General features: G+C 39.9%; 1 protein-coding gene across 1 annotated transcript in view; it reads left to right on the top strand.

The window, feature by feature from the left end:
- The window catches only part of ctnna2 (catenin (cadherin-associated protein), alpha 2), a 303,010-nt gene that overhangs the window by 214,880 nt on the left and 61,163 nt on the right, over positions 1–26,967 (top strand). The window contains exons 10-12 of the mRNA XM_020930497.2: positions 15,630–15,722; positions 17,766–17,922; positions 19,016–19,216. Of these exons, the coding sequence (XP_020786156.1) occupies positions 15,630–15,722; positions 17,766–17,922; positions 19,016–19,216 (451 nt within the window). The remainder of the gene's footprint in view (positions 1–15,629; positions 15,723–17,765; positions 17,923–19,015; positions 19,217–26,967) is intronic.

Genomic DNA, 26,967 nt, shown 5'->3' with positions numbered 1-26,967 from the left:
TAATATGTCAAAACAAAATCTAACTTTTATGTCCTTGCAGCCATCTAATTATTCAGGCAGGCACAATGGAATGCACTTGCTTTGACCATCTGGTTGGATTCTGAATTAACCTTCTACCAAAATGGCTTCAGTATTCGCAAGAGTTATTGTAATAGTTAGAAGTAACTTTAGTTTAATTTGAATACAGATGTCAATTTTCTCCACAAATCTAATTCCCAAAGACCTCCCTATAAAGTACACCAAAGTACACCAATGCAATAGCTAAAGGTTGAAAAATCAGCGAAAGTGGATAAAGAAAGGTTTGATGAAATACTTTGTGACAGATAGGTATTTCTGCCTCATGCCGTTTTGTAGAACTTTATGGTTATACAGATGCAGTTTTGAATGGCTGCACAATAAGAACTAGAATGAAAAATCACACTCCCCACTTCTCCCCGACCTCTGACTTGAAATCTTTGCCTCAACAACAGTGGGTCTGCAAGTTTGTCCAATTGTGCCTTTTTTTACACATTTCAGTTGCAAGCCTCTTTAACCGAATAGTGTTCCATTGTCGCCTCCAGGTACAATTTTGTTGCATTCACGAGGATTTAATAAACCATGGGATGTGCGTAGAAACCACCCATATCAGAACAAGATGGGGCTTGACTGATTTGAAAAGTGAAAAAAAGCATATTGTCTCATCTTGGTTGCTTCTGAGAGATGTAAATGCGTCCGTTTACCATAAAAAAGACTGTTAAGCAGAATTGGTCTTTGTTCTACTTGAAGATTTGCTGGACTATTGAGGACCTCTGTGAAATCCAGCGGGCCTTTTAACATCAAATGCATTTTTGTTCTTGTATTAAAACTTTATGGCGCATATAGGAGATGATTGCCCTTTAAGCTGATTTGAATGGCTGTAAGTGTTGCTGTATCTCTGTGTTTGGCTGGATCATTGAAGATGTTGCTCTACAAGGTTATGGCCTCTGCTAATATCACAATTTAACCTTTAAGAGCCAGGATTTTTACCATTGCCTTTTTAGAGTGATGCTATATCGACCCTTTTGAATCTTGAACCAGGGCATTTTTCGATCTGCGAAAAAGAAAAAAGAATAACGCTTTTCTTGTAAGAGCTGCACTTCCAAACATGCGTGAGATTGCACTTCCACTGTTATCAGGATCCGGTGTCAAGCTCCACACAGCCATGCTTATTTACTACTTCCTGACAGTGCAGTTCTAAGTCGTAAATATAATGAGCACATGTACATAGCGGAGCTCACTGGTGTCAGAGGAGGTGCATTTCTGACGTAAAAGCAGCCAGCCTGATGCTAAAGACAAAAATCCAATTACAGTGCACCAACAGCACCCATGGGACTGCAGCTGTGAACGTGTATGACCCAGTGGTGACTCCTCCAACCTGCCTCCTGCGCAGTCGGTGGAAATGAGAATCCAGACGGGACCCGGAAATGTAAAACTACAAAGCTGCCTAAAAAAATCTCTGTCTGAAAGGTTTTGTATTACAAAAAATTGACTCTTGTGAGCTTTAAGCCATTTTATAATGATTTTACCTCATCAAACACATACCTGGAGTTGTGTTTTGTTTCTTTCACAAATGTTTGAGTAACCCTTTATTATTAGTCAGTTCACATCTCCAAACTTCAAAATGCTCTGTTTAGGGGTGTAATGATAACAAAGTCTCACTGTACGATATCTTCACAGTATGAACTTTACGGTACGATATTTATTGTGATATCGGTCGAAAGCTCAAGATTTGGTCGGGAAGATCACGATTAGAAATGTAATGATATCCAAATTTCTCACAGTACGATATTTATTGTGATATTTTGTGGAGTTAATATGCTACTTTTTCTTCTTAAAATGCCTTCACAAGATTTAATAAAACAAAGAACTAAGACTTAAAAGTGCTTAGAACTGTTATTTATTCTTGTAATCTACACTGAAATGCAAAGGATCATGGTCTATAAAGTTCTCTCTCTTTTTTTTAGCTATTGCTGCACCATAACTCTTAATTTAAGCAAAGAGACTTGGAAATCGATATATTGTGATGGTCCACGATATTATTGTAAGAACTTTGACAATACGATATCAAGATATTTCAGTTATTGTTACATCCCTAGCTCTGTTCTACCTTGTGATGTGATGCAGTGGTAAATTTGAAGTTACCAGCTACACTTTACACGTTAAGTTCATTAAAGCTTGTCAACTTCAGGTTTTTCAAATGATTCTAGTGAAGGTGTAGAGTTTGGGGACAGAAAATGTCTGTGAAAGCTTTATATAAATAAAGACTTACTTACTTACATGACATTACAAGGAGAGTGTTTTCCGTTTGAGGGAAGAACTCAGCCTAAATATGCAGGATTTGTGTGCGAATTAAAGAAAACACAACTCCAGGTATGTTTGCGATGAGGAAAGAGCGTTATAACAGATCAGAAAACAGCGTAACATGGACCCTTTAATGACTTGCGTATATGAAAGAGCACCTCTTAAGATGCTACGTGGAGCGCCTGTTTTACGACAAGAGGCAGCCACACTCTCACTCTCCAAGGGGCATTAGGAGCAGCAGTCGTCCATCCCCTTGCCTCTTAATTACACCATCCCTAAATTAATTGGAGGTACAATTTATAGTTTATCAATGCTACGTAGCAAAAGCACCTAGACCACATTTTGGTTCCAGGGTTCGCATTAATTGGTAACCCAGAGCAAAAGTTATGTCTGCTCCTTTAATGAAGTAATTACCTAAAGCCATTGCATCAAAGGCATGCACTGATTGCAAATTTGACTTTGTCTGGTCACTGGCTCCTTCCCCTTCGATTCGTTCATTTGTTTTAGCAAATGTCCTCTGCTAGAATGTGTGCCAAGACATTACTATTATCATAACAATAAACACATTAACAGCGTTTTGTTTGTTTGTTGTTTGTTGGTTTTTTTTATTAACTGACATCAACAGAAGGATATGAGGCAAAGTCACCAACGGCTCCAGCCATCGACACGCGTTTGTCTTCATAAAGGCAGCAAAGTGGAAAATGAAATGTTTACAATGATCCTTTTTTTTCTGTTGTTGGGATGTGACCTGAATTTTTCTGTCTGTTGAAGTGACAGGAGAGGAAATTATCTGGAGACTTAGCAGCTCGGAAAAAGTTTCTTGAGGCGAGTTTATTGCTTTTCTTACGTGCTTTTTTCTTTCCGCACTTTTTTCTTATCCCCTTGTTTTTTTATCAAGGTGAAAATGTGGGCTTGAATACACTTTAAATTACTTCTGAAAATGGGACCTCTCCTGTATAATTTTTGAATGATTCTGATTTATATTGGAAAAAGTAAAAGACCATACAAATTAAAGAAACTATTCATATATTGTATTCAAAATTACATTATGGAGTGTATTAAATGTTTTTTTGTTTTTTTTTAGTATTGTGTTATCTAAATTAGTATCATGCACTGAGCCTGTTCTTTGGTATCAAAACTAAGTTTTACATTTTAATATTGTGACCACAATATCCTTAATAGTGTACCATGTAACTTCTCTGGTGGAGGGTCTCTTATATTTGCTTTTTCCCCTTTGCCTGTCATGTTCTGCAGTATGGCATTAAGCTATCTGACTATCTAAGCTGGTTTGTGGTTATACCGGCTTGTCAAAGCCTGATCCCGTCAGATCTCAGAAGCTTAGCAGGGCCAGGCCCGGTTAGTACTTGGATGAAAGACCACTTGGGAAAATCTGGTGCCACAGTGGGGCGCCAGTCACAAAAACTGTGGTGTCGTTGTGTCCTTAGGCAAGGCACTTCACCAACTTTGTCTAGTATGAAAGTCTAGTATTGTATTTTTTAGTATTTATTCTGCATCTGTAACTGAATAAATGCAAAATAAACACATTTAGTGTCATACAGTGGAAACTTTTAGAAAAGCAATAATCATATGTTACATAGTACACCTTTAAATATATTCTCTTCTGTTCGGCGTTGTATGTGTTAGCCTATATGTGCCCAAGGATTCCCTTATCATTCATGAAATGCATTTTATATAATGTTTTTAATTCTGCTCACAGTCAGAACCATACTGCCCTTTCACGTCTTCACCTGGGAGATAATTGCACCAGAATTAAACTCAAGCATCAGAATCAATGTGACATTTCTATGGGCGCATTTGGACTTAAAAGATCCTGTGGATAGATTAGATTTGGAACTCCATCTGATGCCAGTTTGAATGTAAACCCAGCTAAAAACAGACCAGTCTACACACCCTACCACACATTCTGATAAGAAGAAAGACCCTCATGAGCTTTCAGTATTTATTCCTGTGTAATTGTCATGTTGTTATCACCCATTTTCAATGACTTTCTATTGGACCACCCCCCAATTCAAAGGAGACATAAATGGCTCAGTAGCAGCAACCTTTAACACAGACACACAGCTTGCATGTATTATCGAATAGGACAAACCACGCTTTCTTTGTGTCACTGTAGAAAAGAGATGGCGCCAGCTATGACGCACAAATGTCAAGGTCTTGCTGTGCGAAGATATACATTTAAATGACAGGAAACAGAAGCTAAAAAGTGTTTTCTTTTGATAAACAAAACAAGACCTCGAGGTATTTGAACACATCGCTGCTTTCTAACCTTCACAGTGTCATCTGCAGCACTATTAGTTCTATTTAGTAGGTGGGCCCAGTGTACTTTTGATGGAGTTTATCGCCCATATTTCGCTTATCTGTTAGAATGTTCACTACCAGTCAAAAGTTTGGACTCGCCCACGCTTTTCTACATTTACATTCAGAAGACACCAGATATATTGAGTAAGATATATGGAATTATGTTGCAAAGGGAAAAAAAAAAAGTTAAAGGTCCACTGTGTAACTCCAAATGGATATGTCACTGCTCTGCTTAGAATGTTCCACAGTATGACATTATCAGCGCTACCTTACATTTATATAATTGCGGGTGGTTTTATTGCTCAAACATACATAGAAAAACAGGCATTCTAATTGTGAGCAGGGTCACCTCTCTACAGATCTCGCCAGTAACTTGGACTGGTTTGGTCTCCATGAAGATAGAAAGGTTTAATGCCATACTGCGAAACATTCCAGACACATGAATAACATGTGCAAGGAGAAAAGCATTTGACAGACCCTCCGCCAGAAAAGTTACCCAATGTACCTTTGAATTAGTCTTAGTCATTAGTCATAAGCTGGTTTCACTTTGTGGAAACCGTCTGACCTCACAGCATTAGGGTTCATTTGCTCGACTTTAGGCGGGTACTTTTTTAAATTTTATTTTACCAGTCGCTTCTATTTGGTTGTGAGGTATGTAATGTGTCGGAAAGCTGTCCAAGTAATTAATGGCACAACAGCAAACAAAGCAGACAGTGAACATGTCTAAGGATCTCAGGAATCGTTGCCAACACAGAATGTTTGGCTTTGTCTACATCCGTCTTGGCCGCTTTGTTTAATGTTGTGCTGTACCACAAAAGGGACCCAGGCGGGCGCTTGAGTTTGACGTCACAACTCTTCACTCATTGGTTGGCACTCGGTCTACAACTTCCCGGGTTCTTGCAATCCGTCTAGTGTAAACTGATTCCTGATCTAGTCGCTGGAGAGAAATGAAATTGAGCGGAGGCACTAGGTGGCACCAGCCTGGCTAGCTTTGAATAACATTACCAAATAAAAACTACAAAATAATTCCATATACCTTGCTCCATATATTTGATGTCTTGTGTGTGTATCTAAAATGTAGGAATGAGAGGACGTGCCCAAGCTTTTTACTGGTAGTATTAATATAATAAAAATAAATAAATAAATGCTTCATGTGCTTGGTGATACACAATGGTAATGTTTGAAGACGTTGTGGGTTTTCTTCCTGGCCAAGACTGTTTGCTGAATATCTCTACCTTCTCTCTCTCCTTTTCATGTTACAGCTGTACTGTCCTTTAAAACATTTGAAACTGTTATAGAAGGAGCTGTTATAGAAAGCATATACAGGAACAGTTCCAAGATAGAAAATACTAATAAAATGAATGACCCAAAACTGCCACACTAATTTGTCTGATTTATATTCTTGTATGATACACTTACGCTATCCACCAGTGAAATCAAAGCAGTAACGGTTTTGGCAGTGGAGCTGTTTTGACACTGCAGCAGCTGTATTTCACGTCATGCTGCAAAGTTTAATGTCTCGAAAATGGGCCTGATTTTGGCGCTGTCTGTTGGGCACCACTGGCCATTGAACTGTAAGTTGGGGAGAGTGCAGCTATCGGCCACTTTGTCACGGCTGCCACGAGGTGCAAATTGATGCCAGCGTTTGACAGAAACTATCGAGCACTCAGATCTTGCTCTGCTTTCAGACATGCGGCGCTCTCTGACAGAATACATCATGGCGGTACAGCAATTCTCCGCCAGTTTGGGCTAAAAGTGAGCCATGCATCTGCTTCACACCTGCTTTGGACACCGACGGATGTTGTAGCACCGAAATGGACAGTGTTCTTTGGGGCGCTGCGGGTTTCGCTCCCATGGTAACAGTTTTTAAATAGCCCCTGTTGCAAGGGGACTGGGGAATGTACAGATAGATTAAAAGAAACAACCCAGAGGTCCATTTTCATAATTATGTTTTGGTGCCAAGCCCAACTGCTTGGCTAGCACTCTTCAGCAGGAGGGAGGGCTGGAGAGGAGGCACAGAAATCAATACGGGCTGAGCTGCCTTTTTTAGGGGGAAGAGGAATGGAGGGGAAGAGTGGGAGCAGCAGTCTGGCCCCTGTGGCTATGAGAGCAACTCCAGCAGAAGGTAAAAATGTTGTAAGATGAATAAAGTCCTGTACTGGCTACCTGGGAGACACAAGTTTTAGAGTGTATAGGTGGTTGCAGCCGACCCGGAAAGCCGCGCGGCGCTCCCAGCTAAACGAGAGGAGATCAGTCTGGCTTTGGTCCTGAAGTCTGGACCGCAACTAGACAGCAAGACGCTGCACAATAGGAAGTGTGGAGTTGCCTTTCGCTCGGGGGAGTTGAACTAGTCATTTGTTCACTGCTCCCCGTTTCCTTTAATGTCCTGGCATTTACAGCCCTGTGAACAAGTTAATCCAATATACCGCACACACAAACTGTATATATTTATTTATATCCATGTCCCACGTCAGTTCTGTCCAGCTAGCTTTATGATTTGTTTATATTGCTTTCAATTACCTCTCTGTGTCCCTTGTTGAGCTCAATAAAGTTTTATATTTGTGGATATTATTCTCCAGCTGCCCATCCTGTCTTCCTTTGCCCTCTTCGTTTAGGCATTCCGAATCCACAGTAAATAAATCAACCTTTGAAGCCTGTGTGTATGTGGCTGCTGCCGGAGTGACTGGCTGACAATATAAAAGGCTGAACAAGCCCCAAACAGACCACTGCAAACGGATTGCGAGCTTGGTCTTGTCGGTTACATCAGATGCCTATCCGCTGTGGTGCATGTTTGTGCGTCTTTGACCACGTGCGCACGCCTGCTTCATGTCTCAGCTTGTCATTCACCCGTGGCTTTATCTCACGTCAGGGAGCACGGCCACGCTCCCTCCCAGCCACGCTCACCTCGCAGTCTGCGGCAAATTATCATATTTATGGAGACGACTCTGGTCATGGTATTAGGAGGAATAGGTGAACCTCAGCTGCACTGGAACAGCACAAATGACTACTGTAAATCACGCCGTCATCTTTTCATGTAGCCTATGTTATGGTTGTCATGGAGATGGCAAGGGGGCTGTAAAAGCAACTTCAGATGTGGCCCCTATTCAAATTATACACAACCATAACAAATATATTATCTAAATTGCTACCGTGCAAGATTTTAATCTTTTGTGAAAATGTTAAACAGAAAATATGCAGTTTATTTCTTTTATAAACACAAGCTCTACTAATGATACTGTTTGTAATGGGTGTGAATGTTTTATAAATGAGCTAAACAGACTGTCGAGGGTTTTATTTAGTTTTCTGAATCATTCTATTCTTTAATTGATTCTTTTTCAGGTGGAGCTTTGGAGATGTGTTCTCTTTTTCATTACCACCGTTTAGTTTTTGTTTTAGTTTTTTTTTTCTTCCATTTTGGCACATACTTTCACACAATAATTATGTAGCTATCCCCCAGAGAACAAAATGTCAGGTCTGTTTAGCAGGCCATATTTGTGGAAAAAAAAAGAGTGTCTTAAGTCTGTGTTTCTCAAAATGTGATTGCTACGACATGCTGTCTAGTGATACAGGAGGAGTTTTGTAATGTTAAAATCCCCGACATGTTTCCCATTTGTAGTATTATTGCCGGCCATTCGTCTTCAGACACATTGTTCTGTCCTTTTACTTCATAGAGGCAAAACCAACTATAGACTGTGTGGACATTTAATTTCAAGTTTCGTATCGACGGACTTGAACAAAATATTGGAGAGAGTACAGAGAAATTGATAGTGCTGCTTTATGTGTTTCTGTTCTTGTTCCAGTTAGTGCTGTTGCCCGCTGCAGACAGGCTCACTGGTCTAAGATACGTTTACAACATAAGTTGTTATATTCACACTGTGAAGAGCCTCTATTGGTTGTGGGGTGTGTTCTCTGCAATTTACCACTGCTTCAGCTCTTCATTCTGAAGCTCCCTCAAAAAATGTGCTGTTTCAAGTTTAACCACTGGATGATGCTGATGAGTCATTGTTGTAGATGAAATTGTAGTGGTCTGAGAGTTGAAGAGAAGAGGCTTGATGCTGGAGTTCTAATGCACAACTTTATTTACCATCAGTACAGTACAGTAAGAACCGGGAGACATGAACCATCAAGACAGTGTGATAGTGTTGTTCACTTCAGTCTACTGCAGCCAAGTCTTGTTATGCTTCCGTTGTAGGGAGTATTATAACTCTGATGACGTAGGCCAAGATAACAAGAACTGAGCTGTCAGTAAGAGTCCTCAGTACAGCACAATTTCTATAACAGTCTTCTTCTGGCTTGTCATATTGTGTGTTTTTCTTCTTTTTTTTACATATTTGGTATTAAACTATATTGTACAAAGAAGTTTATTTTACATTTTAAACTACAACATTAATCTGAAGTGGCTTTATAATAGACATGGATCTGTTGACATCCTGTTCAAAACTGCAAAATTCAGAAGTCTTGTCTGTGACATTTCACTGTAGAAAGTAGCAGGTTTTATTTTATGTGTGTATTGTTGAAAAAAAGCTCTGTGACATTTTTGGACCTGCAGTGACCCGGAGTCAGAATTTTCAAATAATTGTAAGTAAGTACCGTGTAGTGAGTGCCATTTCCACATGCTCTGTTATCTTTTCATCACATAGACCGTTTTGAGTACGATTTCATCTCTGATTTTGCTCACCCCTGAAACATCTGTGTGTTTTATTTAAGCAAAGGTTAGAATTTTATTGATATGTTGTCAGAATAACTTCAAATGTTGGATTAAAGGGAATTTTTGAATGGTTGTTTATCTTTGTAAGCTTTTTGGTACGCACACTCTGAATGCAATACCCACAGGACCTGATTGCAATGAAGGCATGAAATCCAACATCACCAACGCAAACGCAAAACAAAAACACACCAGCAACATACAATGGAAGAACAGGTTGGAACCACTTTCTAGAATTTTGTTTTTTTTTTATCCATAAATGTTGAACCTTTTTCCAGATTTTTAAAGGATTGGCCCCGCAAAATTTTCCATATAAACCTCATGGCTTTGGAGCTGAATAATGTCACCACTTTCTGAAGCTCTTGTGCAAAGAAAATCCCTTTTGTTTATTTGTACTGACAGAGAAGAAGTTGAACCCAGTAATTACAGAGATATTAACCACAAACCAGGTCAACAAATCTTCAATCTCAGTTCAAAGCAAATAGACCCTGTGCACAGCGGCATGCCAGCCAGCTCACTGTGTCTCAGAGCCAACAGTCACTTTTATTAAAATCCTGAAACAAAAAAAAATTAAAAAAAATAAAAATACAACCTATTATCTAATTAATTAAAAACAAGACACATTATTTTCATATGTAGAACACCGCAGTTTGTGTCATTGTTTTTACATGTTGTTACTGACATCAACCCACAGCTCCTCTTTAAATATAGATCTTTAAATATATATATTAATTTTAGAATAACTTGGCAAAAACTTCATAGATGGAGATCAAATTGGACAGGAAATAGTGACGCTAACAGTGAGACTTCCGGGCGATATTGTGCACAGACCCTATTTTACCACAGAATTCTGACGTGTTTTCCAGATCCATTTTAAACTGTAGGGATTCGAGAATGTTCGATGCTATTATTGCTACTCGCTATCACACTGTATTGTCTTTATAGATTATTATAGGTTCCTGCTGCTGTTCTTTGCCCTTTTGTCACACCATTTTAGCCATCGCATGCTCTTTCCTATGGTGAGCAAAGGGTGAAAGCGGGCCAGCAGTTTCCAGTGGTTAGGTCCGACCTAGAAGCTTTGCATTGTTTAAGGGTTCATCGACTGAATAGAATCGGGTCAGTGAACTTTGATGTTGCTATCCAGGGGCTTGTGTGTGCATATCTAAACGTGAGGCTGACAGTTTAACACCTTCAAACCCACCGCAAATGTGCATTAATTAAACATCTGGAGTGCAAACTGATGTGCAGAGGTTAGAAGTCACCTTGATTTCTCCATGAGTTAAACATTTGTGCATTGTGTAACTTTTCTGATGGAGGGTCCACCACCTGCTTTTCTTCATGGAGTTGTTCTAGCTTTGCCTGGACACATGTATAGCATGTATTCATTATGAGTGTTTCTGTCTGTGAATAGGGTTGTCTCTCCGCAGATCTGACCTGTAATGTAGCCTATAATTGTCTCCCTTGTGATAGATTTAATCTCTACTGTGGAACATTCTAGCCAAAGCAATAACATATCCATGAAGACGAGCACAAAAGTTGTGCTATGCACCTTTAAGCTTCTGATCTTTTAAATAATTATTTAAGGTAATTGTCTAAATGTTCCACCACAGGGAATCTAATTTAAAATAGTTTATTATTGTTTAATGACTTGTTAATTACATTTAATGACTTATAGGGAGATTATTAAAGCTGTGCTGTGATTTCAAAATGGCTAATTTGGATGGAGAAAATGATTCTAACTGAACTTGAAAAGATATTTAGCATGTGTTCAACTAGGAATATAATATTATCATTTTACTGTTTAGTTTTACAGACAATGTATGAATTATATATATTTTTGTATGATAACTAAATTTGAACCACCACTGCCCCTGTTAACATTGATGGTTATGGGTGAACCAAAAATAATTATACAATTTTATATTTTAGAAATCATTTTACACTAGTATTATCCCTTTCCTGGTGACAGTCTTTGTACAAATGACAGCTGCCCTGGGGCAGAGACAGGAACATGAATTTTGTATTATAGGATGACTGGAGACCATAACCTGCAGAGATCATATTTAAAGTGTGCATTCCATTTTCAAATCTGGCCATACTGTGTGTTTTATAGAATCAGACAGCATGTAGTAATTGGACTGCCATGTCCACTTGCATGTGCGTTAGGAGTAAGTGTAAGTACTATATAAAGCAGAGGGTCTTTAGGGACACAGCGTGGACGAGCCTGGGATCTCACTCTGCCATATATTAGTGCACTTGTCACTTAGTAAACACTGTCTTAAACTCATTTCCATTTGGAGTTAGGAAGTGTAGAGGGAACTCCTAAGTGCATTAGAGTCACTCGCAATTTAGGTCCACTTCATCTGGAAGGCAGGCCGAGATCGCCAGGCACAAGGAAGGTGGCAGCGTGGGTAATTAAACAGCAATCAGTAATCAGAAAGACTGTGAAGCCCTGCTCCATTTAAGACAAAGTGCAACTCAGCAACACAAGAAGCTGCTTTGGCCTTTTTCACATGTCTCCTCTTGTGCCAGTCCTTAAATTCATGTTCTGAAGTGTCTCACTAAATTATACAGCTAAAAGTGGATTTAGCATAATATATGTCCTTTTAAAGACATCTTGTGAACTAGTGAACATTTATTAGGGAATTTGAAAGATTGGTCAAGTGTCAGTCCTTATCTATCTTTCTTCACCTTTTGTCAGGTCTAAATATCTAGGAATTAAAACAAATCCGCATTAAACTAAAGGCTAAATAAGGTGTATATTTTCTTTACTGATGCTACCAAGCTAAGATTCCAAACAAGAGGCCTTTTCTTTCCTGTGCCGTCACCCATGCGGTTCCCAGTGGCGTGTGGCTGGGACTGGAGCATGCTTTGATGCTGCCTCTCTTCTGGTGGTCGCTCCTCTGTAATAGGCATTGATTTGCTGAGGCGTGGCTCAAAGGCAGTGGGGCAGGCCGACCCTTACGTTGCTCATTCCCTGCGGGGCTGAACCTCACATAGTGTGAGTGTGACATGTGGCCTGCTGCTGGCCATGCTCCTAACCTGCTCTGTCACCTCTGCTCCTTATGGTGCACATATAGGCTTCTCCAAAGGGAGCTGACAGCTTGTGGCTAACACAAATAGGCGTAGTCCTGAGAGAGCACTTGTGTAATTGTTTCACAGTCTGCATTCTGGATTCCCCTGTTACATGTTCTGCTCCATCTATGTCGACAGACTGCTTTATTTACTGTGGGCTCCTGTGCAGGCCCACAGCAGGGCAGGCAAATCACCTGGAGACACATCATTAGGATGTGGTTAATGTCAATAAAAGCATGGAGCTCCATGTAGTGTTTGTAGTATCAAGACTAATTATTCACAAATTAATTATTCACAAATGTTATTAACTAAATCCACCAAAAAAGAAATCTTATTATCCAATTGACACAAATGAAGGAGGGAGCTGAATGGTAAAGTATAAGTGATTTTACATCAAGTGTCAGACTTCAGTTCATCTGTGTCCCCGAGGTCAAGGCCTGAGCTTCATTACTCATTTAGCCTCCAACTTTATATAATCAGATGACTTCTTCAAAACTCAGCTTATTTACACAAATGTAGATTTATAATGAAAATTCCATTATAGAAATATGAATAAAATGAAATTAATGATCAGAGAAAATATAACAGATACTTTCTATTGATTGTTAAAAAGTGAAGCCCAGCTGTATTATGTGAGTCATGTTTGAGCAGTGGCCTGTTGTGTGTGTCAGATAATGACAGGATGCTTGTGTTACCATTATGTAAAATATAATTTGCTCTGGTTTGATTTGGGTCTTGCCCTCCTGTGTCCTTTCTCTGTTCCTGTGCCTCCTTTTGGGCAGAGCTGCTGTATTCAGCACCATGGCCAGCTCCCTTCCTCAGAGTGAGGAACTGACTAGAACTATGTGGCCCCTTTGCTGCTGGACACCACTATTAGAATAGAGAGGCTGAAAAGAGCTCTAACCATCCACAGTGAATGAGGCCATCCTACACAGTGGCATAAAGTCATCTGTGATGGTATAAAGTAGATGAAATTCCGTCTTCCAGTCCAAGATGGAGTATGGAGTCTGGAGTCTGGCCTAAACAGCGAGGAGGGGAAACTGCTGAGAAGTTATTGTAATTTATTACCACCATTGATGCTCCTTGGTAACAATTTCAGCTCCCAAACGCAACAAAATGACACAATTAGGTGCTTATTCCATTACCTCATTTGAAGCGATTTAGAAAGTGTATGTGAGAATGCTCATCTGCAGTGTAAACGTTCATCAAATTAGAATTGAAATGAGTATCCAGGGCAGAGCTAAAGGACAAAATCGATAGTTCTTTGTTCAAGACTAAAATGAAGAATGGCCGCTCAGCAGGGACCTCTCTATATCGCTCCCTCCCTGCCTCGTGCACAAAGCCCCGCACAAACACACACTGTTTTGAATTGTGTATTCTGCTCCTGCATCCTTGGCCCTATCAGCATTGGGCTTGCTTGCTGGAGTCTCAGAGTTTCTGTCTTGGTTTTTCCTTCCCCGTTAGGAGGCAAAAAGAGGATCCTCAAAGGAAAAGCTCTTCCTTAGATAATTGCAATTAGTAGTTTTGGCTGGGCGTAGCAGGCTGGCCCTGGCCCAGCTCTGTGCTGGGGAGAGGAGTGGGCCTGCCGGGCACATGTCCAACTCTATAGCCCTCTGCCCCATGGCCTCACATGTGCTTTTGCAGAGCCAGAGAACAGCAATCATCCCTGCTCGTCAAATATGCCTTTTATGCTCTAATTGGAGAGACGCTCCAATAGGAAACCTTGTGCTGTTACTTTTTTCCTTTTACCTGGAGACGTCACAAACAACATAAAGAGTCCATTATCCAATATGGCCACATTTGTTTTTCCTGTGAAGTCCCTAGCTCAGACGCATGTGTTTACAACGTAAGGCTTATTACTCTGTAATACAACAGTAAATGTTCGGTCTGCCAGACCTCCCTCCAACAAAAACCCATTTCATGAAGGGCCTTTTATTGAAATGGATAAAGTTATGGTTTCAAAAGCTGGCATTCTTCTTCTTCACTTGGAGTATTTTCCCAAAATCACAGTGCAGTCTTACAGAGATTTACTTTGTAAAGACAAGAGGAAAATTACAAGTGTGTCACAACATAATAAAGGTCTGTATGAATGCTGTGTAGTGTACAGACGGCTGTGACACAGGAGAAATGATGTTTGGTATGTTTGTGAACAGCATGCAGCCACTCAGGTTTATGTGCAACAGCGGCTCTCAATCACACTGTGTCTGATCCGCTCAGCTTTAAACACTGGCACACAGCTCCACATAAAGGACTGCAATCCATCAATGTGCTCATTGCTGTCATGAGCAAAGAGACAAAGCTCTAAGCAAGAGTCCTCCAACACAAATTTGATTTAGCTCCATTTGCTTCAAACTGTGACATGTGAGCACTACAAGTGCTAATACAGAGTGGCACCTCTCTGCCAACAGGCATGTGTCTGTGTAGTTCACTTTCACAGGCTGCCGCTGCCTGATTTACTTATAGGCCCATTGGATTGTGCTGGATGAGGAGTGAAGTTATACTAATAAACTCTGAATCATGCTCTGCGCCGTGATGAAATCATGTGCAAATGAATTATACCTGTTTTTGTTCAGTGGATAGATGCTCTGACATATAACACAGGATAACCTTCAAAGTGTGGCTCCAACGAGTGTTTGGAGGTGAGTGCAAATCCAATGAGGGTTTGTGTACACAGGAATCTATCTTGAATGTACAATGTACACCTCTTTGCACTTTCTTTTACTCTAGCCATATGTGATAGGCATGTTGGAAATGTCAGTCTAATGAGTGATATATTGTTCATTCATACATACATATACTTTATGGAGCAAAGCCCAGCAGTTTAAAACTAAACTGGCATCTGATAACCTCCAACCGTATGTACCAAGAAGAACGTGCCACTCGTACTGTGGAGGAAAACACCATGTATGCATCTTACTACAGCTCCACAACACCGCAGTGTTACAGTTAACAGCATCTCATCAATCATCTTGTCAAAAATTGTCTTGGGAGAAAATGTCACAGGTTAAATAGCAGTAAATTATAATTTATGATGGCATTGTGATGTAGTATGTATCAACAACACAGAGTTCATTTGTTCAACTCACTGCCAGTGTGTGCTTCAAACACTTTGCTGTCTTATACACATGATCAGAACTCAATAAATCCCTTTTCTGTATGAATAATATTTGTATAAATCAATTTAACAGCGTTTGCCTTGTGTCTCTTGCAGGTGGCTAACTTGGCTTGTTCCATCTCTAACAATGAAGAAGGTGTGAAGCTCGTCCGCATGGCTGCCACCCAGATCGACAGCCTATGTCCACAGGTGAGCTTTGAAGACAAATGCTTGTACTATTACTTTCACAATTATCAACACATCTCACATCTCAAATATCTCAGTGGACTTTTTGAAAGTAAAGATAGAAAAGACAAAAAGTGTCTGGCAGAAGAGTTGGTGTGAGCTGTGAATATCGTGTAGGAGGATGTGTTGTAGTGCTGTTTCCCAGGATGCAGGTGATGGAGGAGGGTTGAATCGATCCATTGTTTCCGAGGTTAAGGGTAGGCCTCACTCACTCTATACTCAGCGGACGGACAGATTAAGGAAAAGAAGTAGGAGATGATCTGCACTTCCCCCTTTCTCTGTATCATTGGCTCCAGTCAGTTAAACATAAATCAGGATTATTCTTGTATGTTTCACTAAGGGCTGCTACTTAACACAAGCTAAGTATCAAGAGCAGGCTCCGACAATGAAGAGGCGACTAGTGTTCAAAGTACATGTGCCTTCTGTCATGGTGATAGGAATAAGAGGGGCTGTATAGTACAATTCAGCGAGCATCTCAGCAGGACACACAGAATCAATGGAGCACTTGTAACAGAGCTGTCTTATTGTCATTGTTTCCGACGTCTTGAAGTGCCACTCTTTTTCCGCTTTTAAGACAAACTGTTCTTTATCCACTGTTCAGACTAAGACCTTTACTTTCAGCTGTCAAGAGATTGTTTTTGTACAAATAATAATACAGGCGTTATATTTATAATCCCAGTAGACATGTTCTTTAATTACATAAGACGTCTTTAACTGGTTAAAGGTGCATTGTGCAACTTTTCTGGTGGAGGGTCCGTCACCTGCTTGTCTCCATGGAGATGTTACTGCTTTGCTTGGAATGTTCCATGGTATGACATTTATTTAATTATGCCTTATTTGACACCAGCCTCTTGTTATTTTTGCTAATTATTTAGAATTGATTATTACCATTTATCTTGCTCTGGCTTTCATTATAATATATTGCGTTGCGTGAGTTACTGTGTCCAAATAATTTCCCTTGTGGAGCAATAAAATCTATGTCTAAACACATCTATCTATCTATCTATATATATATATATATATATATATATATATATATATATATATATATATATATATATATATATATATATATATATAGATATAGATATAGATATAGATATAGATATAGATATAGATATAGATATATTAGATATATAGATATAGATATAGATTTTTTTTTTTTTATTACAGGTGTTTTTATTGCTCAAACATACAACAATTCTCTCTGTGAATAGGGTTGTCTCTCCACAGATCTGACCTGTAATGTAGGCTATAGTTGTCTCCCTTGCGATAGATAGGTTTAACCTCTGCAGTGGAACATTCCAGACAAAGCAATAACATCTCCATGGAGACAAGCAGGTGATGGACCTTCCACCACCTTTAATTTTGAATAATGTTATACTGATATACTGTAGAGGGCTGCACGGAACAGAATTTTGTCCCGCTCCCACCTGTGCCCACAAAGAATTGTAATTTTCATTCCTGCTCCTGCCCTCATCTGCAATATTTTTTCCCGCTCCCACCCGCAAATCCCGCAAGATAAGGACGTTCTCTTTCTTGAGCTCTATCAAACATGGAGAAGCGGAAAGGAATTGTCTAAAATGTGCACGAGATTAGACTATTTTGGGCTGCTTAAAATGTTTTTATTAATGGCAAATAAAATATCCAGCCCAAATTATATATGATAGGCAGACATTAAGTAGATTAACATGCTTATATTAAAAACAAAGCTTTAAAATTTAATTAAAATATAACATAACACTTAGCATTCTTAACCATATTTATGATAAAAGTATTATGAGTATTAATATTTTGTGTGCTTCTGTGTCAACTAGCTTATACAATTTCTTAAAAAAATTTGTAATTTTTCTATTTCATATTTACTTAATTAATTTAGTAATATCCAGATTTTAGAAAAACTGTAAACAAGAAAGGACATTGTTAAGCTTGTTTTTGTTTCTCACTGAAGGAAATAGCCTGCTAATCTCTACACTAACAGACTCTTCCTCACTTGCTCCCTGCTAGGTGATCAACGCAGCGCTCACTCTGGCTGCGCGCCCACAAAGCAAGGTGGCCCAGGACAACATGGACGTGTTCAAAGACCAGTGGGAGAAACAGGTGCGCATCCTGACCGAGGCCGTGGACGACATCACCTCTGTGGATGACTTCCTTTCTGTGTCAGGTAAGGACACTGACACACTTAAAGGATGCATAAGCAACAGGAATGTGCCTTAAGTGAACTGTGTAGTGCAGAACGCATTGGTTTACTGGTTTTATAGATTAGTGGCCTTAACTGTTATATCATCTCTCAGTGGGTAGTGTCCAGGTGCTTCCATGTTCTTCCCATGACTTTCCTGTGGGTACTTTGATTTCCAAGAAAACTAACCAGAAATATGAAGTATACATTTGCTTATAAAAATGTCTCACAAAACAAAAAAAATGTTAAATAATGAACTCCCAAAGTCAGTATTTCAAATCCAAAATGTTTTTCAGTGTGCTAACTCAAGCTAGCCAGTGGTTAAATTCTCTCGATTTACCGGTCAATCTATGTTCCTACCCTCACCTATGGTCATGAGCTTTGGGTAATGACCGAAAGGACAAAAATGCAGATACAAGCAGGTGAAATGAGTTTCATTCGCAGAGTGGCTGACCTTAGAGATAGTGTGAGGAGCTCAGTCACACATGAGGAGCTTGGAATAGAGTCACTGCTCCTCCACATCAAGAGGAGCCAGCTGAGGTGGCTCGGGCATCTGTTCCAGATGCCTCCTGGGCGCCTCCCTCGGGAGGTGTTCTGGGCATGTCCCACCAAGAGGAGGCCCCAGGTAAGACCCAGGACATGCTGGAAGGACTATGTCTCTGGGCTGGCCTGGGAACTCCTTGGGGTCCCCCCAGAGGAGCTGGAGAAAGTGTCCGGGGTGAAGGAAGCCTGGGAGTCCCTGCTTAGACTGCTGTCCCCGCCGACCCCGGCCCCAGATAAGCGGACGAAAATGGATGGATTGGAAATTTATAATTTGATACATGTTTGAGATTTGACTTTATATACTTTAAAACTGAAAACTGTTGAAAATAAAGCCAGTTTGTGTTAGAGTAAACAGTATTGTGTATGCCATACAAGCAAGTAAATGTATTCATAGTTTACAGAGGAAAATACCATCAGTGAATATAAAGATTTGCATGATCTAAAACTAACCCTGCTTTGATCTGAAGGTCATTGAATACCATGGAAATCTTTGTTTTGATCCTGCCTCAGTGACCCACTTTCTTCTCCACCCCAGAGAACCACATTCTGGAGGACGTCAACAAGTGTGTGATAGCTCTTCAGGAAGGGGACGTGGACACTCTGGACAGGACCGCCGGAGCCATCCGCGGACGGGCCGCTCGAGTGGTCCACATCATCAATGCTGAGATGGAGAACTACGAGCCTGGGGTGTACACCGAGAGGGTGCTGGAATCTATCAAGCTCCTGTCCGAAACAGGTCGGTAAATCCTACACACAGTTTTAGTGGGAAATCTTTGACATCATATTGCAAACTGAATGAATGGCCCTGTACCTGATTTTTTCCCATGTATTTGAACAAAGTATGTCTTGCCCCTGTGCATCTAATTAGAAAGTGTTTTATTGTCTGATAATTAGGAAGTGCACCATAGCATAGTGTTGTTAGTTTTAATGTCACAGGAATAAAAACTAAGCTGGTCTCTGTGAGTTGGGAAAAGCACTAGTAAACTCATCAAGGTGACTGTTTAGGATCTTAGGGATGCTTATGGTAAGTTAGGAATAACTTTGGACCACCGCAACCTGTTTAAAATGAACTAATTCTGTTTTTCCATGTTTTTAACACAGTAAAAATCTGGGACAGCACAATTACTTACCAACTCACAATAGTAGAAGTTCCTGCACAAATTAGCTTCTTTTCTTTGTGTTACACTGTGCTAACAAATTGCTCAAATATAATAAAAATGAAATTAATGAAATGACAGTAGTGTTGTCTTTGAACCAGTTTGAAACCTGGCTCCATGAAGAGTGATCCTTCAGGCATAAAATCTGTGTCAAATGAACATGGGAAAGGGAAAAAACTAATTCATGCATAATAATTGTAACACACTGTATTTTTGTTTCTTTTGTAAAACCTCTTGGTCATCTTCAGCATTTAGACAAGCCATCCCAGTACCCTGTCCCACACACACATACACACACACACACACTGGCCCATTAGCTCTCTGTCTGGTCACTCACGCACACACGCACACACACGCACGCACACACACACACACACCTTAATTGCCTGGATGCCTAGTATCCCACAGTTTCAATCAGTGTCTTGGCTCCAGCACAGACCTACACACCACCTGTTCTGGCTTCTGCCACTACTTCACTATTTCTTCTTTACTGCGTAGACTGCTACCAGCGTGGGTAATTTGATTTAAAAATATGACTTGGAATGATATGTGCAAAGCTTTCATGAATATTTTCGCTCTGAGTGACACTTGAAATTTGGTATCCAAGTTTAAGCAATATCCTGGGATCCCATGTATATTTCACCACATAGTATTTTATTCCACTATGTTCTGATGCCTGAACTAGAGTTATACCTCTTAGACTCTCCTCTACACAAAAGTCCAGAAGGACATTGGCACAGGAGCAGAGTGAGACATCACACACCAATTTTAGCAAATAGAGAACATCAATTGTGTAGCAAGGCATTGTAGAGGCAAAAGTGTTGGACTGAGGAAGGGAGGGGGCGGTAAAGGTAATGTAAATTTATCATTGTGAACATTTACTGCAGGGCCCACAATATTCTGCTACAGCCCTCCTCATAGAGCAGTATATTCTTGATTGGAGATCATGCTCTGCTACATCAAGGTATTGTAACTAAATAATAGTACTTTTTGCCTTATTACAGCTGGAAGACCTATTATGCTTTCACCTGATATATTTGTTATTTGTTGTATTTGTTGTTTTGTATATATGTTTGACACCCGAGGATCCTTTTATATTTTAGACATTTTCAATCGCAGTGTTGATCTAAAACAAGTTTGCTGACTTTGGGTTGAAAACTGCGTACGTCACCATAAACGTCACTATAAACGTCATCACAAGAGCACTACACTGCCAGACCCTGACGATGATCCCACCTATGGATCGCCAGAGCAGTGGGTCCTTTTAATTTGCGCCGAAATTGCTAAGCAACGCTGCCGACACCTATGAACCTGTATGTGTCACCACTCAAAACCAAACTTAAGTAATCACATAACAATGGGCATTTATGACAGGAAGCAGGAATTTTCTGAGCAATGACGTCTTGATTGCAGGTAAATGCAGATTAGTCAAACATGCAGGGAGCACACTAAATATACCTCTGAGTAGGAAATGAGAAGGGGAAACAAATAGAAGATTGTTAAATTATCTTAGAAGTCAATGCTATGTCTTTTTGAATGAATCTAGCAAAGTTTTTGTTTGTTTGTTTGTTTGCTTGTTTGTTTGTTTTTTCAATTGGATGAACTAAGGCCAGACCCCTTCACTCAGCTCATCATTTAGGATTTATGGATTTTCCTTGAGCTTCTCCAATAACATAGAGATCTGTCATAGTCCCCATTGTTTTTAATTAAAGCAGGTAGGCAGCAGACATGTCATTACCAGCTTGCGTGTTGAAACTTGCCGAGGACGCTGTCAGAATGCAGAGAGCCTTTTCATACTAATGCGGTGCTGTTGATAGGTTTTATGTTAATACATTAGACTGATCCTAAACACAAAGACTGTCTTCTCTGTTTTCTCCAGGGAAAAAAACATTTGCGCTTCAAATTATGCCTGGAACATTTTTCAAAGACTGAAAAACAGAAAACACAGGATGAAAGAAATAAAGTAATTTTACAATTACCTGTCCAACACAAGAACAAAACCTCCTAGAATGTCTTTCTCTACCTCCATCCCTCCTCCCATCCATCTCTCCCATTAGAGCCCATTTAGCCAAGCGGTATATCCATTGTTTCACTGGGTACTTTCATCTGCAGGGATAATTGAGAGACACGCAATCAGCCCCCCCCACCCCCACCCCCCACTCCGCCTCCTGATAACTCGCAAACAGCATTAGGTGAATCACATGTCTTCTACCCAGCCATCTGTCTCAACCCCGTCTTAATGAGGCTGCCTACAGTAGCAGCGGCAGTAATATGGGATCTTAAATGCACGCTCACACGTACTACCCAAGTTTAGCTAAGAGTCGTTTGGGCTAATTAATTGATAAAGCACTGCAACAGAATTGTGTGCATATATACCTACGGGGGTCAGTCTCCCGTGGGTGTAACCTTGCCACATGCTAAGACTACATAATTGCTAGCTGTTCTATTGAGCCTCCATGGAGTAAGGGTTGTTCTAGAGTCAGCAAGACCCAGAAACATTATGTCAGCATTACCGAGAACAACAAATGGATAACTGTTGATGTTGCAGCATCGAATTGATCGAGCCTCTTATTTTTCTATGTCCTTTAATGAGTTATCTTCTGGCTAACATCATTATGGCTCAAAATGAGAAACCACAATCTGCACTTGTATTTTGAAAATTGTGCTTTTAAGTAGTGTCAAATTCTGGTGTTTATCTTTGAAAAGTGCTGTTCTACAAAATAGTAGGCGTACTTTTTTTTTTTGTCTTTTTTACTTGTGTTGACTTAAGTGGTTAAATTGTTCATTTTGCTATTTAAGTAAATTTTAGGAGGGAGATAATTATTTGAAATGGTAAAAGCATAAAAAAGTTGAAATTATTCTTCAAACATCCATTGAGACTTGTGTCATTCTTCAAATGAGTCAATAGATAAGAATAATATAACTATATAACTACAGCAGTACTACAATTTGAATATAAGTCTTCATTAAATATCTTCAAATAACAGTGTTCTTTCTTTTAGTTACTACACCGTGTGATTTTGCTTTTAACCTGTAAGAAGTAGTTTCTGTGATTTGCTTGGACCAACTTTATTCTGAGTTTGGATGCTGTACAAAGTTCACACTTCTGAACTTGTGTGGAGAGCCAGATTGTCCACGGCAAAAGAAAGATGGAAAGTACGACGCCGAAGCCAAAAGAAGATTACACGTGTGGGTTGTCTGAGTTTTAGTGCTAAATATATTCAACCAGATTTTGTACTGTTCTGGGAATCGCAGCTCCTAGAAGTTGAGTGGACAAAAGCCCATTTGCACTGCTAGCCCAATGACAAATAGAAATTTCAGATAAAATATGAGACAACTTAGTATATTGCGCCCATATAGCTAAGGCAGATAGCTATAACAGGCCTGACAGCATCATAACTTAACTTTTATTAGCACCATATTGGTAATAAAATGACAGCCGATACAAAAATGAACTGCTGCGCAAGAGACCACTCATTTAGTCTACTCCTAGAACTTTCCACGAAATCTGTGCATACTTTTTAATATCCGGGTTTATAATTAATGAAAAGTTTAACTATCACTGTAAAATGTAGAGACAGAAATTAACACCATTGTTCAATTTGCTGCGCTGTCCTTACTACCTCTGTGTATTTATAGGAAAGATGTCTGAGAAAGTTCTTCGAAAAATGTGCTAGAAAAGTTGTATTTCAATAAAAGCTCGATTACGGTGTATACGCTTTTGTAACTCTGCGCGTAGAGTCAGTGCTGTTGTCTTGAGTTGTAGCAGAGCCTTAAATGTCCAGTGTTCTTTAGCGTTGATCCCGGTTGCTAAGTGACACGTTAAGGTTCGGACATGGCCGCCCTGTCGCACAGTTTACGCTCGGCTGTATTTCTTTTTGATGAAGAGAGCTCATGTGTGCGTGCGCGTGCGTGTATGTGTGTGTACTTTCTGTTGTCTTCCTGTTTGACTTCTTAGTGGTCATACTTGAGATTTTAAGAGCTACCATGCACATCTGATCTGGACCATAAAGCACTTATCGATCCCGCTGAACTTTTGCCTGCCCCCTCCTCTCCCCCCGTCTCCCCCTCCTCTACCCCCTCCTCTCCCTCAGCACAGCGCAGACCTGATGCCTATAGATTTGAACACAGTCAAGGAGAAATCTATAGCCGGGGGAAAAATGATTAAGTGTAGCTGAACAAAGGAAAAAGGACCACACACTTTTTTTTTGAGGGTACTGAGTCCAATTAACTAGAGTCTACCAAGGAATCAATAACCTTCGCTAAGGATTTCGATGAGCAACTTGAGTAGGGTTTTCCAGCGCACTTCATTGATGTCATCCTATTTCCCCGTTCACTTGTACAATCCTTATCTTGTCCTGACCAAAGATTGTAAATATAACTGGACATAGCTCGCCGCCACGTTCCAAATAGGAAGTAAACAAGGGGCGCTTCCAGCTTCATCGACTCCAGCTCAGATTTACTTTACATTGAAAAATTGTCACCCCCTCTCTGTAAATGCTGCTGTGAGCCTCATCATTTTGGTCTTAAAATGTTTATATTAAAGGGACAGTCTGGAATTTTTGTACATAGGTCCTCATTTCCTAGTTAGCCAGAGTGTCGGAGATGTGTGGAGACACTTTATTAAATATTCTATTCAGTCCTTGTATTTGAGAGGTCGCGGGTGCTAGGCTAGTGCATGTCAATGGCCATAGTTATCCTGCCACTAAAAACAGTCTTACCCACTCCACAAAACACCTGAAGCAAATGTATTATTACAGCAGACTGTCTTTGTAAATGTCTGTGTCAATAGAATAATTTTAGAAGTAAAACTAACCTTGCATTTGAAGGATTTATGTCTGAGCAGCAGCAGCAGCGAGTTGTACTTCCTGATAGAAAGCTTGACAGCGGCGGACTGATATCACCAAGCACCTATCTTACCTGCAAAGTAAAATTCCACTGCTGCTGAGAAAATAGTCTGTCAACATGCAACGATTCATGTGATGCAGGGTCAGTTTTATTTCAAACATAATTCTATCAACACAGACATTTACATCAACAGTCTGGCGTAACCATTGTTTTACTTTGGGTGTTTTGTGGAGTGGGTAAGGCCATTGACATGTGCTAGCCTAGCACCAGTGATGTCTGCAAATACAAGGACTGGATGGAATATTTTTTTTAAAAGTGTCTCCACACGTCTCCAACGCTCTGGTTCACTTGGAAATGAGGTCCTATGTCCAAAATTCTGGACCTTTAACCTGCTCTACATGATCCTTAATTGTATTTTTATTTCTCTGTTTTGTCTGTAAACTAATTTCTATTCCTAATATGGAAGTCAACACCAAATTTGTTCCTATAAAAAAACATTTTCACCCATTCACACACACATTCATACACCAGTGTACGCATATGCAAGGGACATGGGGGGGCTAAGTGTCTTGCCCAAGGATACAACAACAGCATTCATCTGTGGGAGCTGGAATTGCACCGCCAACCTGTGAGTCAGTGGATCTGACTGCTCACCCACTGATGTTTATGTCAAGAGCGGGATTTGAACCACCATTTGAACGCTGTGGCTGACATCACACCATCACACTCCCGTAGTCCACTTCTTTATGCAGTCTACTAAGGCTATGGTCTTGACTTTACATGCATCCTTTTTTCTTTTTTTTCTTTTTTTCTTTTTTTTTTAAGTCGTCATGGCTTTGACCGTGCTCACTGACAGCCCGCCACCTCACAACACAAGACGCTTATCACAACTAGCTGCCCTCTGACCTTGTCTCAATTTAGCCATCGCTGTGCCTTCATATTGAGCGCCTCCAGTCCGATTTATGGCCGGGGCCTGAATGCGGGGCCAGCCAAGGCACACAACTCTTTCTGTGTAAAGCTGAGCCATAGATTCCTGACAGGCAGCATTCTCACTAGCACACGCAGGCTACGATTGAAGTGTGTCCTTGAGAGGGAAGAAAATCAATAGCCTAATGGGAAAGTGGTTATGGCTCGTCTCTCTCTCTCTCTTTCTCCCTCTCTTTTTTTTCCCCTTTTTCTTCTTCGTAGACACTTTTCTGCCTACTAACTCCCCGTGTTTAAACGAATCTCCGCGTACCCTACCCCAAAAAAGGGACAAATTTTAAAGTCGATCATTAAGTGCGTAGTGGGGAGATTAAAAAACTGATATATGGCCGAAGTCAGTGTGCCATTTAGCAGACGTGGGGTGTGCCGGGGCTGTTATTACACAGAGGCCGCTGTAAATGGGATTTAGCCCGGGTTTTGTGGCGAGTAATAACACAGCGCCTCGTGCTGCCATCCACTTGTCATAGCAGTAAATCAGAGATCACTAAAAAGGAAGTGCACTTGGAAGTATAACATAGTAGAGTAGAGTAGACATTATAGAGGGATAGGGACAGAGCAGGAGCAACATACATGGCTGTTCTTGAACTTTTCCCTGCAAACTGGGCAAAAATGTATAATAATATAAGTACACTGCAATTTTTTATATAATAAAGTACACATATCGTATATAATTTTCTTTGGAATCAGGTTATTACTTTTTTAAAGGTTCTATTATACATGAAATGGACTCTTCAGAGTTTTAAGGCATGTTATAATGTTGTTACCTCATCACAAACATACTAGTTATGTTATGTTTTGTTTCATTTACACATTTTCATTCACTCTTTATTTTTAGGCTCTCTACATCTCTAAAATGCTTTGTTCCACCTTATGATGTGATTAAGTGGTCATTTCCAAGTTTACAGCTACCTTTTTACCTTTTGTCCAGTACAGATTGGTAGAGTTCACAGCATAAATATGCAGAGTTTGTGTGTTAAACATGTGTGGATGAAACAAAACATAACTGCAGGTGTGTTTTTGATGAGGAAACAGATTAGAAAATAGCATAATATTGGCCCTTTAACCAAATGCTCTTGTCCAAAATGCATTAAAAAGCCTGTTAATTACATTAAATTACATGACAGTTATTGAACCTAAAAATCAGTTTATGCTTTCCAGTTTGTCGTCTGTTTTTGTGGAATACATTGTAAAATCAGTCATTTTGTCAGCCTTCATTTTTGAGAATTGTACTTGTTCACAATCACAGATTTTTTTTCTACCCAAAAAAATAAAAACAGGATTCTGTATTCAGTCAGTAGAACATCAGAATCAGAAAATAAAAGTTTTCTTGTTATTGTTAGGAATGTGCTTTGGTGAACTGCAACATAAAACAAAGTAATAGTACAATTTCAAGGTCCCATATTATGCTATTTATTGATCTATGTTGTAATGTTGTTACCTCATCACAGACATACCTGGTGTTGTGAATATTTATGTTGAGTATTTCTTCGCGTGGTAA

Source organism: Boleophthalmus pectinirostris, unplaced genomic scaffold (genome assembly GCF_026225935.1).
Source record: "Boleophthalmus pectinirostris isolate CB_2022bp ecotype Guang Dong unplaced genomic scaffold, ASM2622593v1 HiC_scaffold_22, whole genome shotgun sequence".
Classification (NCBI taxonomy): Eukaryota; Metazoa; Chordata; class Actinopteri; order Gobiiformes; family Gobiidae; genus Boleophthalmus; species Boleophthalmus pectinirostris.
This window is presented reverse-complemented; position numbering and strand designations above follow the sequence as displayed.